The 19,996-nt window shown below is 40.2% G+C and overlaps 1 protein-coding gene across 1 annotated transcript in view; it reads right to left on the bottom strand.

The window, feature by feature from the left end:
- The window catches only part of FBXO47 (F-box protein 47), a 139,137-nt gene extending 119,346 nt beyond the window's left edge, over positions 1 to 19,791 (bottom strand). Inside the window, exons 1-2 of the mRNA XM_073681116.1 lie at positions 19,604 to 19,791; positions 4,362 to 4,532 (exon numbers count right to left, since the gene is read on the bottom strand). Of these exons, the coding sequence (XP_073537217.1) occupies positions 4,362 to 4,532; positions 19,604 to 19,781 (349 nt within the window). The 5' untranslated portion in view covers positions 19,782 to 19,791. The remainder of the gene's footprint in view (positions 1 to 4,361; positions 4,533 to 19,603) is intronic.
- Positions 19,792 to 19,996: the final 205 nt, after the last annotated feature.

Below are 19,996 nucleotides of genomic sequence, written 5' to 3'. Positions count from 1 at the left end.
TCCAAGCTGCTTGAGGTCTAGTGTGAAGTTTCCACAATCAGTGATGGTTTGGGGAGCCATGTCATCTGCTGGTGTAGGTCCACTGTGTTTTATCAAGACCAAAGTCAGCACAGCCGTCTACCAGGAAATATTAGAACACTTCATACTTCCCTCTGCCGACAAGCTTTTTGGAGATGGAAATTTCATTCTCCAGCAGGACTTGGCACTTGTCCACACTGCCAAAAGTACCGATACCTGGTTTAAAAACAACAGTATCACTGTGCTTGATTGACCAGCAAACTCGCCTGACCTTAACCCCATAGAGAATCTATGGGGTATTGTCAAGAGGAAGATGAGACACCAGACCCAACAATGCAGACGAGCTGAAGGCTGCTATCAAAGCAACCTGGGCTTCCATAACACCTCAGCAGTGCCACAGGTTGTTCGCCTTCATGCCACGCCACATTGATGCAGTAATTGATGCAAAAGGAGCCCCGACCAAGTATTGAGTGCATTTACTGAACATACATTTCAGCAGGCCAACATTTAACATTTTAAAAACATTTTTCAAGCTGTTGTTATTAAGTATTCTAATTTACTGAGATAATGACTTTTGTGTTTTCATTGGCTGTAAGCCATAATCATCAACATTAACAGAAATAAACACTTGAACTAGATCACTCTGTTTGTAATGACTCTATATAATATGAGTTTCACTTTTTGTATTGAAGAACTAAAATAAATTAATTTTTTGATGATATTCTAATTTAGTGAGATGCACCTGTACGCCTCATATTAGAGGTCTTGTTACTGTGAAATGTCTTTTTATTCAATCAAGTTTCTGATGCAGGCCCCGGGGGACTAGAAGAAATCACCGCCTACTGCGTGAATTACTATGTTTCCCCCCTCCCCTGCATGTCACAGTGCCCGGATTTGGTTGATGCAACTGCACATCACAGGGCACTTTGACATGCAGGGGAGGGGGTAAACATTGTAATTAACTCAGAAGGCGGGGATTTCTTCAGGGTCCAGGGACTGGAACACATCAGAAACTTGTATGAATAAAAAGATATTTCACAGCAACAAGACCTCTATTATGAGTCATACAGGTATGAATAGATTTACATTTCTATCACCTGTCTGCCCATATTAGAGGTCAGATAAGTGGCAGGGGGTGACAGATTCCCTTTAAAAGCCGCAGCATAACCGCTATTTGTGAATTCAGCCTTAAGAACACTAACCCATGCAAACTTGGCAGCAATCAGTTGACAAAGAAGCAAACCCTTGTTCATCAACTGATCACATTTTTTTATGTGGCCCAAGGCTGTGTGTCCATGGTGAGATTTTGATGAGTTTTTGATGTTGTGTATTTTTACTATGTCAAAAATGCAGCATCTTACAGTTGCAGCAAAGTGGATGCGATTTATAGAAATCTCATACCCAGCGTGCTTTTTTTTTTACTCAGTGTAAACTGACCTGCAGTGCGTGTTTCAAATCTGCAACATGTCAATTTCTCTTGAGGGTACATTGAGTTGTATTTGCAGATTTTTCCCATAGACTTGCATTAGATACGGAAAATCCACATATGCTGTGAAAGCACACTAAAAACTAAGGTAATCAGCACATGACTGTAGCAATAAAGTTTTGTCAAAGCCAAATACCAGGAAATATAAAAAACAAAGGAGCTTTATTTAAAACCTGACATTCCAACTAGTGACAAAAAACGCAGCTTCAAAAACGCCATAAAAATACACGCAAGTAACCTAATTTATTTAAACCTATGTATGCTTGTCTATCCCTATAAAATATTAAATACCAGTCTTTTACCATGGGAAAGTATCCAGAATCACACTGATAAACACCAAATGCTCACACCACAGGTACAGATATGGCTATCTTCATGCAGGTACCGTTTCTGCCAAGGTTAGAGCTTGAAAAAGGAAATTAGCTATCTCACCAATACAGAACTCAGGAGGTATGACCTAGAAACTGGCTCAAGTATAACAATCATTTTTTTTAAGCTGTACATGAGCCTGCCAATGTAATCTGTCTTCTCTTTGCCACTAGCAATCTCAAAGGGGAAAAATTAATTTACTATTGAAATTTGTGTCAAATAATTTTAATAAATCTTTGTGCATTATCTGATTTGTTTGGAGGCAATATTTATTTTTAGAGTTTAATTAATTTGAATCTAACTTTACACTTCAAGTCACTTTTCATTAACTTATTTTCCATGCAAAATGCTTGTTTATCAGGCAGGAGCTTTCAGTGACCACTGCATTAGTTGACTAGGGGTATATTCATATGATGCAATTTCACAGCATTTGTATGACTTTTTCAGCAATTTTCCAAAATTATGGTCAAAATGCATAGTTTTTGTCAAATTTTTTCAACGTTTTAATTCCAATTTTAGAAAATCACAGCAAAAAAGAAAGTGTGATTACATTGTGTAATCAAACCCTTAGGCTATGTGCCTATGATGCAGAAATGCTCCGGATTTTTCCTGAACGTTTCTGCATCTCCCTGGCAGAAAAAACGAATGTGGATTTTACATGGGTTTTTCCTGCCAGGGACATGTGGATGTGAAGCGTTCTTCACATGCATTTCCGCATGCGGGTTGACAAGCGCTTTCCAAGCGATTTTAGCATCACTTGGAAATTGCTTGACAACTTGTTCACACTATATAAATCCATGCAAACAGCATGGATTTATATAGTGTGACCGAAAGAATGGTAAAAAATAAATATTATACTTACATTCTGATGGCCTCGGGTGTCCTTGTCCCGGCTTGCCGGCAGCTCGCGGTAGACTAAAAGGACCTGCCGTGACGTCATTTAGTCATGTGACAGGTCAGCGGTCGCGTGACCCGTCACATGACTAAATGACGTCACCGCAGGTCCTTTTAGTCTACCGCGAGCTGCCGGCAAGCCAGGACAAGGACACCAGGGGCCATCAGAAGGTAAGTATAATGTATATTTTTTTATTTTATTCTTTTTTTTACAGGTACCATTGGTACCTGGGTCTGGAGGAGAGTCTCATCTTCTCCAAACCCGGGTACCATCTGCACATTGAACCGCATAATATTGGCATGTTATCCGAATGCACAGATGCAGTGATGCGGATGTCATGCAGTCCAATACAAGTCAATTGCGGTGAAAACGCCGCGATTCCGCAAAATAATTTTTCCGCAATGATAATATGCAGAGGAAATTTCCGCAGCATGTGCGCAGCACATGCGAATTATCAATGGGGAACATGGCAGACCTTCTACCAAGCGTTTTTTAATTGTTTCTGCAGCAGAATTGCCACTGCGGAAACGCTAAGAAACGCTGTGTATTTTCACTGCGTCAAAAACGCAGCATCTTCCAGTTCCAGTAAAGTGGATGGGATTCATAGAAATCTGTTTTTTTTTTACTCAGCGTAAACTGACCTGCGGTGCGTGTTTCCAATCCGCAACACTTAAATTGCTCTTGCCGGTGCGCTGAGTTTTATTTGCAGACTTTTAGTGCATTTCCTGAGCAGAAGCGCATCAAAAACGCATGTAGTCTGCACATGACTGTATCAATAAAGTTTTGTCAAAGCCAAATACTAGGAAATATCAAACACAAAGCAGCTTTGACATACCAAAAAAAGACAAAAAATATGAATTGTCAAAAACGCAATAAAAACACAAGAATTGCATTAAAAACAAAGTGAAAAACACAAGTAACCTAATTAACTTAATAGGTGCATAAAATCTGCAACATCAAAAACTCACCAAAAGCTTGTTGTGAGAACGCAGCCTAAAGCCAGTAAGACAGCATCACTGGTGTATTATTGTTGTAGCCACAGGTAACGTGATGGTATCATAGGAGAAATAAGCAAAAACAACAAGTATTCTAAATACTTCAGAAGCATCATATGCTTTCTATGCTACAGCAGCATTGATTAAAGTAAAGATTTATGCTATGTAATCAATGGAGAACTTTACACTCATCCTTCCCAAATATGAGATGGCTGCTTACATCAAAATATAGGTTGCATTCAAAGCCATAATTCAACCTTGTACATGAAGTCCAGATGATGCATTTTCTTTACAGCAAATATAGATGATAAAAAAATGAATTGGTGGTGACAATATTTAGGCTGCTGATATATGGTAACGAATGGGCTTCCCAGCAAGGTACAAGCAAATCACAAAAATCTAACTGGATTCATATTTTTGTGATTTGCTTGTCATGGTCGCAGTACCTTGTGGATTGTAACATGACCCTACTGACTTCCACTATGCTACACTGTGTCGTGGCCAAAGTTGCCATGTAGCCTCCAGCCTTAATGGGCGAGTTAATGAAGTATCCTACATTTTGTATGGAGATAATTTTACAGTATAGAATACAGTTCACCTAATGTTCTGTAGTGTTCCAGTATTGGAGCCTCTTTTCTTTCTTCCACAAAACCAGCACAGTGGAAGTCTTGGCACAGCAGTCGACGATTTCCTGCTGGTGAGGAGATATAGCTGATAAGCTGCCTGCTGATGGCTTTAGAGACCATGCTCATTATGCTGATATCCTTTACTGTAACAGACAAAAAAGACAATTAAAGTCATGTAAAGTAATTAATAATACATAAACAAAACCTACAGCTAATTCATTCAGTAATACCATGAAACACTAATGTGTTTATATTTCCTGTTTTCTCAATAGGAAAAGGTTTATGTTTATATTTTATTATAATTTTGCCAATGCATGCCAATATATTAAAAAGCTAACTATACCCTGACAATTAAGTCATCTGTCAACATGTAGTGGTTTTAATCACATAGAAAAATCGTCATGCTCTAAAATGCAATGGCACCTCTTTATTTGGAAATGTCATAAGGAAATAAAATAAGCTATTATAAGTTGTAGGACTTAAAGAGGAAAATGTTAAAGGGAATAAGTAAGCAGGCTTTTGTTATGTAATCCGAGGGCAGAATGAAGTAGGGAATGAGAGACTGATTATAGCGATGTTTCAATACAATGAGTCAAGTCCGCAATTTGCGGAATTAACTGGTCAGAGCAATTTAATAACCAAGTGTATTTAGCCTTAGGCTGCGTGCCCACGTAGCGTTTTTCAAGCGTATATGCTGCGGAATATCTGCAGCGTATAAGCTTGTGAAATTCTAGGTAATCCGCTCCCCATGGTCCCCAAGGGGATTCCGCAAGTTCTATGCACATGCTGCGGATTTTTCTGCAGCGTTTATGCTGCGCTCAAAAATCCGCAGCATGTCCATTAATTTTGCGTTTCCACAAGCGGAATTGCCTTTGCGCAATGCATTAAAAAACGCAAGGCAATTCCGCATGTGGAAAACGCGCGATAAAGGCACGTAAAACGCGCAATTAACGCGTGCGGAATTCCGCATGCGTTTTTCCGGGAGAGGACTTGCAGAAATGAAGCAGAAATTTTCTGCTTCATTTCTGCAACGTGGGCACATAGCCTAACTGACACTTTTATGATGTCAGTTTCTCCTAAATAAATGATGTTACAGTACTGCACTTCTATTTGCATCATACCAGCCATTTTAAAATATAGACACATTCCCTTTTCTAGTAAGCCATCAACCCTTTGGGAATACTGTGGACCTAGACGGGATTTTTTTTTTAAGAAATTGGGAACGAGGGATAGTGTCGAGGGATCTTTATTCAAATAAAGTGTTTTTTTTTGTCTGTGTGTTTTTATTACTGGGTTAGTAATGGGGGTGCCTGATAGACACCTCTCCATTGCTAACCACTGGGGCTGATGGCAGCTGTGATTTTTGACAAATCTCAGCTGTCATCAACCCAAAACTACCATTACCCCAATAGCCACTGCACCAGCGCAATCGGGAAGAGCTGGGCAAAGCGCCAGAGTTGGCAAATCTCATGGATACGCCAATTCTGGGGCGGCTGCAGTCTGGTATTTTTAGACTGAGAAGGGCCCAATAACCAGGGGTCTTCACAGTCTGATAATATGAGCCCGCAGCTGTCTGCTTTACCTTGGCTGGTTATGAAAAATGGGGGGACCACATGTCGCTTTATTCATTTATTTATGTACAGTAAACTACACATGCACAGCACTAATTATATATCTCACGGATATCTTTCTATCTCTATCTTTGCACATCTAACATCAAAACATCTGTAATTTCTATTCTGCATTCTATTCCAGTACATTTGCTCTCAGTGGGATAAAAACAAGATAATCTTGTAGTTATGCCTTTTAATGGCTAACAAAAATAAAATAAATGATGTTACCAGGCAAGCTTTCGAGACATCTTAGGTCTCTTCCTCAGGCATAGTATATGGAATCCATGTGCCAGGACGTGGCACACGGAGGCCACACACGTACACGCACCGGTACTGTTTTTTCCAGTACTGAAAATATCAGGACATGTGAAGGGGCCTAAGGCAGATGCTAATTGCCCCACATTAGTGATTTTCAGCCCTTTTTTTCAGTGAAGCAGGTAGACCGTCTAAACTTTTGAAAGTACAAGGTCTGTCTTCCCTGTTTTATCCTTATCTTACATATCCCCATAGGCATTATTGGTCAAGTTCGATTCTCAAAACAGATGAGAAACCTTTTTTGAGTCTCCTCGACTTAAGACATGGACCCATTTTTAAAACTGATGTGTTCATGGATCAAAGAAAGTCTATGGCTTTCATACTTGGCCACGTTCAGTGGTCCAGTCAGGGCTTGAGTCCGAACCCCACGCAAAATGGGATTTGGGAGTATGCATCAATGGGACCATAGACTACAATGGTGCAGACAGAGCCAACATGTGCTTGCAGGTGCATTCACTCAGACGAAGTAGAGTACACTGAGTGAGCAAGAATGCAATGTGAAAGCACCCTAAGTGTGCTGTCCGAGAGAAAAACAGCATAAGCACTTGTCACACGGTGGTATGAATGTAGCCTTAAAGCGAACCTGTCATCAGGATTTTGCTACGTAAACTAGAGGCAGTGTTAGGTTGGTGCCGTTAAACTGATTAAAATGATACCTGGGTCTTTTCTTGGTGCTCTGTTCTCATATTCATACTTATGGGTTTAAATGACAGGTCACTGAACCTTCAGTGACCTGCCATCTATTTTAAATACTGCGATTGTGCAGTTCATATTGTGGTCTTCAAAAAAAATAAATAAATTAACTTCCAGCAAAATGGCGGTGCCATTTTGTTGGAGGAAAAGAAATTTGGCTGCAGCAAAATGGCGCCGCCGGCAGCGCTTGTGCAGTAGCTGATATCAGCAAGCTATAGATGCTACTGCACATGAGCAGTTAGAGAGAAAAAAAAATTGGCTGCAGCAAAATGGTGCCATCAGCGGCGCTTGCGCAGTAGCAGATATTGGCAAGCGATAGATACTACTGCGCATGCACAGCCACCACTTTGCTGGAAGTTAATTTTTTTTCCTCCAACAAAATGGGGCTGCTTGCGAAGTAGCATCGGTTTCGGACAGATGCTACTGCGCAAGCACAGCTGCCAGTCCATTTTGCTGAAGTAAAATATTTTATTTGAAAGACCACAATATGAACTGCTCAAGTGCAGTACAAAATAGGAGGCTGGTCACTGTGACGTCATTTAAGCCAATAAGGATGAATGAGAACAGAGCACCAAGAAAAGACCTGCCCGGTGCAGAAGAATCTAATTAACAGAAAACTGCAAATACAGATTAAACAACAACCAAAAGACGGACTTCATCAAACCATGGTATCATTTTAATCAGTTTAACGGCGCCAACCTGACACTGCCTGTAGTTTACTTAGCAAAATCCTGATCACAGGTTCGCTTAAAGCTGAGTTCGTATTTTATTGCGATATATTGCATATACCTTATACACTATATTTCAGTTAATTCTTTGTACTAGGTTAAGGGTGGACTCATTTTGAACTGTAGAGTAGTTAAGGTGTATTGGTTGCAAGCATGCTGTTACCGCACGTTTGGTTGGTGACCAGGGAACAGGGGCTCCTACCCTGTTCCTAACACTAGGGGGAGCCCTAGTTCGCCCTATTCCCCGGGATACCTCTGAAGGTGAGGATGCCGGGGCCTTCGCCCTAACTCCTGAATTAGCCCTCCATCTGTTCTCCTCCCCCACCCAAGGAAGGAGGCACTACTGTGCAAAGTAGAACACCCACCCAACAAACAAGGCTACACAGACAGGGGTAAACAGAAAACTCCAGGTACACAAAATATTCACTCACATAAACAGTGGGGAAAAAAAGTATTTAGTCAGCCACCAATTGTGCAAGTTCTCCCACTTAAAAAGACGAGAGAGGCCTGTAATTGACATCATAGGTAGATCTCAATTATGATATACAAAATGAGAAAACAAATCCTGAAAATCACATTGTCTGATTTGGAAAGAATTTTTTTTCAAATTTTAGTGGAAAATAAGTATTTGGTCAATTACAAATAAGCAAGATTTCTGGCTCTCTCAGACCTGTAACTTCTTCTTTAAGAGGCTCCTCTGTCCTCCACTCATTACCTGTAGTACTGGCACCTGTTTGAACACCTGTAAGCAACCTCAAACAGTCACACTCCAAACTCCACTATGGTGAAGACCAAAGAGCTGTCGAAACAAAATCGTAGCCCTGCACCAGGCTGGGAAGACAATCTGCAATAGGCAAGCAGCTAGGTGTGAAGAAATTAACTGTGGGAGCAATAATTAGAAAATGGAAGACATACAAGACAACTGAATCTCCCTCGATCTGGGGCTCCACACAAGATCTCACCCCGTGGGGTCAAAATGATCTCAAGAACGGTGAGAAAAAATCCCAGAACCACACGGGGGGACCTGGTGAATGACCTGCTGAGAGCTGGGACCAACGTTACACAGGCTACCATCAGTAACACACTACGCCGCCAGGTACTCAGATCCTGCAGTGCCAGACGTGTCCCACTGTTTAAGCTATTACATGTCCGGGCCCGTCTGAAGTTTGCTAGAAAGCATTTGGATGATCCAGGAGAGTATTGGGAGAATGTCATATGGTCAGATGAACCAAAGTAAAACTGTTTGGTAGAAACACAACTCGGCGTGTTTGGAGGAGAAAGAATGCTGAGTTGCATCCAAAAAACACTATACCTACTGTGAAGCATGGGGGTGGCAACATCATGCTTTGGGGCTGTTTCTCCGCCAAGGGACCAGGACGACTGATCCGTGTACATGAAAGAATGAATGGGGCCATGTATAGTGAGATTTTAAGTGCAAACATCCTTCCATCAGCAAGAGAATTGAAGATGAAAAGTGTCTGTGTCTTTCAGCATGACAATGATCTCAAGAAGAAGAAGCATTTCAAGGTCCTGGAGTGGCCTAGTCAGTCACCAGATCTAAACCCTATAGAAAACCTTTGGAGGGAGTTGAAAGTCCGTGTTGCCCAGCGACAGCCCCAAAACATCACTGCTCTAGCGGAGATCTGCATGGAGGAATGGGCCAACATACCAGCAACAGTATGTGCCAACCTTGTGTAGACTTACAGAAGACGTTTGACCTCTGTCATTGCCAAAAAAGGATATATAACAAAGTATTGAGATGAAGTTTTGTAATTGACCAAATACTTATTTTCCACCAAAATTTTAAAAAAATTTCATCCAAATCAGACAATGTGATTTTCAGGATTTGTTTTCTCATTTTGTATCTCATAGTTGAGGTCTACCTATGATGTCAATTACAGGCCTCTCTCATCTTTTTAAGTGGGAGAACTTGTACAATTGGTGGCTGACTAAATACTTTCTTTCCCCACTGTAACAGAGGGAAGCACCAGGGTGTGAAGGTAGGAGAATAAACCAAAATGGAGAAGGATAAGGATTTACCATGCATACAAACCACATATCAGTCTCTGATAATCCCTCCAACTCACCTTCTCAAAATAACTCCTCTCCCTCCGTTAGCCATGCAGCAAAAGCTAGCTCTGACAAGGACTAAAATCAGAGCCCAGATTATAAAGGGAAAAGGAGTAGCTAACCGAGCTGAGATTTGAGCACCAAGATTTCCAACATGGCCGTTTAACCCCTGTTCTGCCAGAAGAAATAAAACATGTCTTAAAATGAAGGAGAAGTGCTTCTTCTCGGAGCCGGAGTAGGGGCTCTCAGACGCTGCGGTCTTCTGGCTCCACCCCATTGCGATAACCCCGAGACACATGCATTACAAGGTTGTACGTTCATTTGAATAAGAACCATGTAATTTTGGATCAAGCAAAATGTGTGGCCACCTCCATTTTCCCAAGTGCAATATCAGCAGCTAGACCCCAAGGCTTGCATTTATTATGTAAACCCCTTTTAATTATTCTGTCAAATAGATAACATTATATTACTTTATGTCAAACATTTACAAGGACAAAGCTCCTAGTATTTTGCTTTTAATTCTGCTTCGGAAGATGATGACCTTGTTCTTTTTCACTTTTTTTAGCTATTTCTTGACATTTTAACAATAAACAGAGACAGGAAAGAATAATATTTATTTCCTGCACCTTTCTATGTGGATCAAATTTATTGCTATATACTGGGCACTCCCAAAAGTGCTACGATGAGCCACATGCCAAATTTTTGCTCCAGAGTTCTAAATGTGTCTATTTGCCATCCCATCACTGTTAGTTGTGCCTGATTTTGACATTTTGCATGTTCTTTAAGCAAAGTGGATTGTTATTGAGCTATGCGGTTTTAATAATCCTTTTTTCTATTACATCTGCATCTAATAATCTGAGCCATGATCCTGATTATTGGCTTGATTTGTTCTTAACATTTCAGAGAAGCATGACTAATGTTTGGACAAATACTCTGTAGCATAAGAATCTATTATTCCACCGCTGATCAGTCTGTTAACCACTGCTTAGCGGGTCCTGCCCAAAAATGATAAAAGTATTCTAGGAGTCATACCTTTATTGGCTAACCAGAAGAATTATGTCTTCAAACTTTCAGAACACAGAGGCTCCTTCTTCAGGCCTCTGGTCTTCAGGCCTGAAGAAGGAGGCTCTGTGCTCTGAAAGCTTGCAAACATAATTCTTCAGGATAGCCAATAAAGGTATCACTCCTAAAATACTTTTGTCATTTTTGGGCATAAAAGTATCTACATCGATTTTTCTGGCTAACACGGTACCACAATATAATTTTTTATTGTACATCATTAGGTGGTCCTGATAACATTTCATTTTCTACTTGTAGTATTATATAATTTTAGACTACATTAAAAAGCTCAGATAACTTCTAATGGTACAGTTACAGTACTGCTCAACATTATTGGAACCCCTTCATTTTTTTCATAGACTGTACAATATCTTCAGAAATAAATAGAAATGTACCAAAGTTATATCCTCAGGAATTTCTAATTAGTGATCCAAAGTAATACAACAATAAAACATTGTTTTTCAACTTTCATATTGCAATTTCAAAGAAGAAACAGAATAAACAGCATGTGCAGCAATAAAGGCACCCCTAATTAATACTTGGTTGCACACCCTTTGACATTGCTGACAGCCTCCAAATGTTTCTATAAGCTTCTTGCACTTCTCAGCTGGAATTTTCTCCCACTCTTCCTCTGCAGTTTGTTCAAGCTCTTGAAAGTTTGCATGGTTCTTTTTCCCAATGGCAGATTTCAGCTCACCCCAAAGATTTTCAATGGGATTGAGGTCAGGACTCATTGCTGGCCATTTTAAAACAGTCCATTTTTTCTTTTTCAACCATTCCTGTGTACTTTTGGATGTGTGCTTTGGGTCATTGCAGCAGCCTAGCTACCAAGGGGCACAGGGTGTGTGCTTTGGGTCATTTTCTTACTGGAGGACCCATGATCTTTGACTCAAACCAAGTTTTCTTACACTGGGTAGGACATTTCACTCTAATATCTCTTGATAATTCTCTGATTTCATGATTTCGGTGATACGGTCAAGGCCTCCAGTACCAGACGTAGCAAAAGAACCCCCAGAATTATGGATCCTCCACCATGCTTAACTGTTGGTAAGGTATTATTTTCCTTATAAGCTTCATTGCGCCGTCTGTAAACAAACTGTTGTTTTGCATTGAAAAAAAGCTATATTTCTGTTTCATCTGTCCACAGAACATTTTCCCAGAAGGATTGTGGTTTGTCAAGGTTCTCTTTGGCAAAGATCAGTCGTTCCTCTTTATGTCTTTTTTTCAGCAATGGTTTCTTCCTTGTCCTTTGCCCATAAAGTTCTGCTTGGTTTAGTGTGTGGCGTATGGTACTTGTTGAAAGATTGACAACAGACTGTTCCAGGTTGTCCTTCAGGTCTTTGGATGTTTGACATGGTGTTTTTTCCTCCATTCGTACGAACCTTTGAAGACATCTCTTGTCCATTTTCCTCTTTACCCCATCTCCGAGGGAGGTTCTTGATGGGTTCCATGCTTGGCAAACTTCTCAATAACATTGCGCTCTGTTGAAACTGGGATACCAAGGTCTTTGGAGAGGGCCTTATACCCTTTGTAAGTCTTGTGTTTGCTAATAATAGCAGTTCTGATGTCCTCAAACAGCTCTTTTGTCTTTGCCATTGTGACAAAGGAACAGGACTATCATGTGGCTTTTTAAAACACTGAACTCACCGTTCATTGGCTAATTCATGTCACATGGGCACCGATAATTAATCACAGGTGAATCTCTTTCGGGATTTAGCACAGGCGAGTCAAAATGTGTTTCCATACTAAATTAATGTAAAGGGTGCCAATACCAGTGACACAGCAAGCTTTAGGTTTTTCTATTATTCCCTCCCATTGTTTTTGGTTTAAAATTATTGTTTATCATTTGCTCTTTCGTATTTAACACAAATGCTCTATACAAAAAAACTGTTTCACTTGATTCATTTTTTTTCAGGAGATTTTCACATTATGTACTTTAAATTTTATGGGTGCCAATAACGATGAGCAGGACTATATATAAAATAGACAGATAATCTATTCTATGTCCTGTAGATATTTAATGTCACAATCCCCCTACATATAATAATCTTGCACCCTTTGGTACCTTTCATGTGGCACTACAGGGTGTTTTTAGTCTTATTAAACCCTTAGCGACAACCAATACGCCTTTTAACGGTGGCAGTTAAGGGTACTTATTCCTCAGTGAAGCTTTTTAACGGCGGTGAGAAATAAGGGTATAGCGCCCCCCAGCATTGGAAAATCTCTGGGGTCTCAGTTGCCGGGGATAGCTGAGACCCGAGAGAACATGATCATGGATAGTTTTTACGGTGCCCTGTCACGCGATCGCCGTTATTCATATAAAAAAAAGTCAGATTTAAAATACATTCATCTCTCCACTGATATGATCTAACATATCAGGGAAGAGAGAAATGGTGTCCCCGAGCCCCCCACTGTACCTTAGGAATCGGATTTGTGATCCCCCAGCCCCTCTCCTTCTTCTGCTGAAAGAAAATGGGGGGCGCATGCGCAGTGTGCCCGCCAAGATCTGCCGCCCTGCACCTGGCAACCGCTGGGATTTTTTTTATTTGCTGCTGGCTTTTGATTACTCTGATAGACCCTAGAACAGTGATCAAAAGCCCCCAATATTTGTAAATATGGCAGCACTTGGGCTGTGCCTCTCTCTTCCACCCCCAGGTGTTTCACAGAAATTTATAATGCTGAGCCATGAAAATAAAAAAAATCATATTTTTCCCACACAATGTTTTTAGTGACATATTTCGCATTTTCACATGGGTAAGAGGAGAAATTGCACCATGCAATCTGTAGTGCAATTTCTCCTGAGTACACTGATGCCCCATATGTGGGGGAAAACTACTGTTTGGGCGCACGGCAGGGCTCAGAAAGGAAGGAGGGCCATTTGACTTTTTGAATGCAAAATTTGCTGGAATAATTAGCGGATGCCATGTCGCGTTTTGGAGAGCACCTGATGTGCCTAAACAGTGGAAATAAACCACAAGTGACATCAGTTTGGAAACTAGAGCCCTCAGGGAACTAGATATGTAGTGAGTACCTTGAAACCCCAGGTGCTTCACATAAGTTTATAGCGTTGAGCTGTGAAAATAAAAAAAAAAACATTTTTCCGCAAGAATATTTTTTTAACCTCAAATTTTGCATTTTCACAAGGGTAACAGGAGAAAATGGACCACAAAATTTGTTGTGCAATTTATCCTGAGTACGCAGATACCCCATATGTGGTCGAAAACTACTTTTGAGGCATAGTGCAAAGCTCATAAGTGAAGAAGTGCCATATTGGAGTTCAGATTTTGCTGGACTGGTTTGAGGGTACCATGTCACATTGGTAGAGCCCCTGCAGCCAAACCCTGCATAAGTGACCCCATTTTACAAACTACACCTCTCAATGAATTCATCTCGGAGATCATACTGACACCACAGGTGTGTCACAGCATTTTATACCATTAGGCAGTGAAGAAAAAATAATTAAATTTTTACCACCAAAATTTTGTTTTAGCTCCAGATTTTACATTTTCACACTAAAAAATGGGTAAAAATGGCACCAAATTTTGTCCCACAATTTCTGCTGAATGTAGAAATATCCCATATGTGGTTGTGCAGTACTGCTTAGCCATACGGCGAGACTTGGGAGGGACGGAGCAATTTTTGCCTCCTGGAGCGCAGATTTTCCTAGAATAGTTTGCGGACTCCATATACAGAGCCCCTACGTGCTAAAAGAGCAGAATCACCCTCAAGTGACCCCAATTTGGAAATTATACCCCTTTGTGAATTTATCTACAGATATAGTGACGATTTTGACTCCACGGGTGTTTTTCAGAAACAAGCAGCAGTGGATGTTGCTAAGCGAAGATTGCAAACTGCCATTGCAGTAACCAGTACGCTGTAGTGACCAGTACGTTGTAGTGACCAGTACATTATGCCCAGCTCGTGCTTTTGGAGACATGCACCCGTAAATTAGGCGGGCTCTCATCGCTACAGGAATGCCAAACATGTGGATGCTAACTGCAGTTTAGGCACTCTGTGGAGCTCAGAAGGGAGGGGGACATTTGGATTTCGAAGCTCAGAATTCGCTGGATTTCTTTTGGAGGGCGAGGAGCCATTATGTTTTTCCAGAGCCTTTGTGCTACCAGCAACGTGGAAGCCCCCTATATTTCTGTTAACAGATGACGGACCTGAGTGTGGACTTGCTTTTTTTGTGAATGGAGTTGAAGCTTTTATTGGGAACATTTTACATAACATTTGGGATCACATTTATCCAGAACTCTATGCTGAACACTTATATCTGGGTTTCCATCTAAATCTCTGAGTGATGTGATTCAGATGAAACCCCCGAGGGATCCATTCACTATAATGAGGCAGCAGAGTTACTCTGGACTACGTCTGGCCTCTGTTCAGCGTCGTCCTTCTTTTCAAAAGTGCACAAAACTGTGGCCAACAGCACTTTTATGCACACTTAATAAAAAGGCGGACACCGCCAGATCATACGCCAGATGGCGCCTCCATCTGCCTCATAATAGGGAATCTTCAGCTGGGGTTTCCGCTGAATCACATATTTCAGAGATTTACAAATAAACCCCGGTGTAAGCGCTCAGCGCAGAGTGCAGGATAAATGTGGGCTGAGCCTTACTGCGATCTTTGGGAGGCAGAATGAACAAATCAACAGAAGGTGAAAAATTAGTTTTAGTTATTTTTTACGTCGTTCCTAGTGCAGTATAAATGATTAGGCGACTTTATTTTTCAGGTCGGTGTGATTACAGCAATACCAGATTTATATTGGGTTTTTATGATTGGCAGCTGTCACACACTAAAAGACACTATTTATTGTAAAAACAAATTTTTGCATTGACATATTTTGAGAGCAATAATTTTTCCATATTTCTGCCGAAAGTCATGTGACAGCTTGTTTTTTGCGGGACAAGTTGACATTTTTATTGGTATCATTTTCGGGCACAACATTTTTTGATCGCTTTCGATTCCGTTTTTTGGGAGGCAGAATTAACAAAAACCAGCAATTCAGGAATTGTTTTTTGGGGATTTTTTTATATCGTTCTGCGTGTGGTAAAATTGATAAGGCAGCTTTATTCTTCGGGTCAGTACGATTACAGCGATACGACATTTTATATCGTTTTTTTATAATTTGGCGCTTTTACACATTAAAACTATTTTACAGAAAAAATAATTTTTGCTTTGCTTTATTTTGAGAGCTGTAACTTATTTATATTTTTTCACTGATGGAGCTGTATGGCAGCTTGTTTTTTGCGGGACAAGATGACGTTTTTAGCGATACCATTTTTATTTACATTCATCTTTTTGATTGCGTTTTATTCCACTTTTTGTTCGGTGGTATGATGATAAAAAATAGTTTTTTGCCTTGTTTTTCATTATTATTTTTTTTACGGTGTTCACTGAAGGGGTTAACTAGTGCGACAGTACTATAGGTCGTGTCGTTCCGGACGTGGCGATACCAAATATGTGTAATTTTTTGGCTTATTTATTTTACACACATAAATGTATTTATTGGATTAATATTTTATCTTTTTTTTTTGTTCTTTATCAGTGTCTGACAAACAGGAAGGAGGCTTCTCAGCTCCTGCTCTATGAGCAGGCGCCAACAGGCCACCTTTCTGCAGGACTCTGAAGGACCCCGCAGCCATCTTGGGACCGGGGGTCACCATGGAGACTATCAGCACAACGCAATCGCATCGCGTTGTCCTGACGGCGATACCCTGCATCACAGGGGTTAAACGCCCGCAATCGGTGCTAGCACTGATAGTGAGCGTTGCTGCGCAGTGTCAGCTCTCACATAGAGCTGACACCCGCACTCGATCGCGGCGGTGCTCAGCGTGAACCCGCACGATCGCGGCATATGGCGCTTTGCGGGAAAGCAGCTCCTGTAGAGCCGTATATATGGCGGATATCGGTTAGGGGTTAAACATCCAATTGTGCCATTTATTATTATTATCTGTTAATTAAAATGTACTTTTGCTCGTGAGAAAACCCCTTTAAGTTATATGTGCACGATGTCTTTTAGATGCCAGCATACCAACGTCATTTTTGTTGTAGGAAGCCGCCTGAAGAATGGACCTGTCATTTCATTTAGCCACTTCACTATTGTCGAAGCGTAGAGTGGTTAAAAAAAGTGGCAAAAAACAGAACGCATTCACAGCAAGTCATTTTGACACTACTGTACATACAGTATGTTCATTCTTTCTGACTTTTTTTTTAGTTCCAGGCAGAATCCGACAGAAAAATATGTTGTGTGCACATATTATTATTTGGACTTCCTTTGGTTCACTGACTCCTGAATGAGCATGTCTATCTTTATCTTGGATAAGCTACCTAGAAAAGCAAGGAAATTGCCAGTTTTAGATTGGGGTTGGAAAAATTGCCTGCAAGATACAAAAAAACGTTTTATACAGGGAAATATTTGTTTTATAGGAAGTAGTACTTCAGCTCCAAAAACTTGGCTTATCATTTGTTTAGGTTAGCCAAAAGTGGTAACTTATCCTGAAGGTGTTTTCAGGTTGTTGTTTTTTTTTTTTTATAGGGGAGCTTCAATTAAATTTTGGATATAGCAATGAGCAATCATTATTGATATTGGTATGATTGGTATGTGCAAAGAGGTGAAACTTTTTTATATTCTCAAATAGCTCAGCACAAATCTCAAGATAAGGCTTGAATAGATCAGAAGATGGTTAATACACTCAATGCCCTATTTTTATTCAGAAATGTAACAAAAAACCAAGCTTAAAGGGGTTGTCCGGTCAAAAGTGATAAGTCTGCAGTCACTCTGTGTGACTGCAGACTTATGATTCCCCCCACCACAGGCACTGTGCGCAGCGTGGACTCACCGGTATGAGACCCGGGACTGGAAGGTATGTATACGTTATACATATCCCCGGCTATTCAGCACCACATCTCTCCATTCACTTGTATGGAGCGAGGCCATGCCCCTTCTAATGCGTCCAACTAGAAGGCATGGCCTCGCTCAAAACAAGTGTATGGAGAGAGGTGGCACTGAATGGACGGGGTTATGTATAACACATACATACCCTCCGTAACTGGGTCTCATACCGGCAAATCCCCGTAGCGCACAGTGTCTGCGCTGGGGGGATTCATAAGTCTGCAGTCACACAGAGTTTCAGGACAATCCTGATTGCGAAGCTGGTGACAACTTTTTAATGTATGCCAATAGAAATTCTGCAGACATGTACATGACATGTTCATAGGAGCAAGAATGAAGACCCCCCCAGGTTAAAGACTAACTGTCATTTTAATTTTTATTTCATAAATCAATAATGCACATGAAAATAAGAAACTGTTTAATATATCTTAACAGCGAAATTTGATTCTTTCTCCATCAGTTGTTTTCAAAATTCTCAATTCACAGGTAAAATCTGTATTCAGTGAAGACAGATTGTTACATTAATGAGATAGGAGATGGCAGTTGCTACTGATAAGACTTTATGTAGAAGGGAGGGAGAGGAGCTCTGCCTACAGCTCCTCCCCTTTACATAGAACCTTATCAGTAGCAACTGCCATCTCCTATCTCGGTACTCGGTAAAGTCACTGAATACAGATTTTACTCGTAAAATGAAAATTTTGAATATCAATGATCAGACCAGGAAAAATGTCAACTAAGTGCCTATGTTCTTACATATGTTACTTTTTATTTACTTAGTGCAGTTTGCTTCAGTTTCTTGTACTCAGTACATTATGGGGTGCGGCCGTCACCTTGGGCTGTGCACATAATCTCAGCTTTTCCATAGGCAGGTACCTGCTGGCACATAGCGACGTGAGTTACTAGAGATAGGGACCATCCTGATTGGTTACGCCTTGTAGCGGTGGGATGGCTTTTATTCTTTTTCAGATCAATAAATTGTCAATCAAGTAGCTTTATGTTTTTTACATGTGTTACTTTTTACTTACTTCACTGTTCTACAAATAAGGAGCAATTTATCAAAGCTTTTTCACCAGAATTCTGGCAAAAAAGTCACAATTTTTTTTGCGCCAAAAAATGTAACTTCTGGAATTTTCATGCCATTCTCACTCCAGCTCCAACAAAGCGGGTGTTTTTTCGGCAGGGAGACCCTCACTTGTCAAATTCATGACAATTGGTGGCGTTTGCTACGCCATAAATCTTACTCCAGCAGATGCTGGAGTAAGATTTGTGAAAGGAACACATAGAGGGTAATACCATTTCGTACCTCGCCTGACTCATTAAGACTCCTTTTAATGAATTAGGAGCGTCTGCTCCAAAACGTCACCTTATCAAGACCGGTAAGAGAATTGGAGGTATTGATGAATCGCCCCCATTGTTTACATTCTAGGTTATATTTGTCTGTTAATGGCCACAGTATATATGTGTATCTACATTTTACATTTATATTAACAAATATGCTAGCCCTTGTTTTTGATAGAATCTTATTAGTAGCTACTGCCATCTCCTATCTCAGAAATGTAAAAATCTGTCTTCAATGAATACAGATTTTAGATGTGAATTGACACTTTTGAAAAAGAAAGATCAATCCAAAAGGAGAAAGAAGCAGATTTCTCAGATAAGATATTACAAACTTGTTTATGTTCATGTGTACTATTAATTTCTTAAATAAAAATTAAAATGATGATTACTCTTTAATAAAAGAAATAAAAAAAATCAGAGACCCCAGACAATATTTTTGAGGCAACACATTATATAACTAAACATTAAATATTACATTTCTGTATCAGTACATTAGTCACCTGATAGATCCTGTAATAAAATGTGAAAAATCTCTATAGGCAAAACTCTGAAATGACCCAAAGTTGATGAATCCGCAGTATTTGTGCCCTCAATTATGGGCACTGCAAGGCGCCGGTTACTTCTTTTAAACTTTGGGTTAGGAACGGCAGTAAAACAGCTGCTGGAGGAGACTGCCATTGGTACTAGTCCTAACACAATGATTCTGAAAGACATGTAAACACATCTGGTTAGCACAGGAAATTTTGGGTAACTTTTTTTTTCCATTAATATTTTTTATTTGTTACATACAGGTCAATGTTATACAACACAAAGAATGCCAATATTTGTTACCTTTGAAAAATTATCCCCTGGTACTTTTTATAATTTATCAATAGCAAAGCTGGTTCTCCTTT

This window comes from Phyllobates terribilis, unplaced genomic scaffold (assembly GCF_046119375.1).
Source record: "Phyllobates terribilis strain yellow unplaced genomic scaffold, ASM4611937v1 Scaffold_5__5_contigs__length_657084704, whole genome shotgun sequence".
NCBI classification, from domain to species: Eukaryota; Metazoa; Chordata; class Amphibia; order Anura; family Dendrobatidae; genus Phyllobates; species Phyllobates terribilis.
Note: the sequence above shows the minus strand (reverse complement) of the source record. Positions and strands in the feature narration are given on the sequence as shown.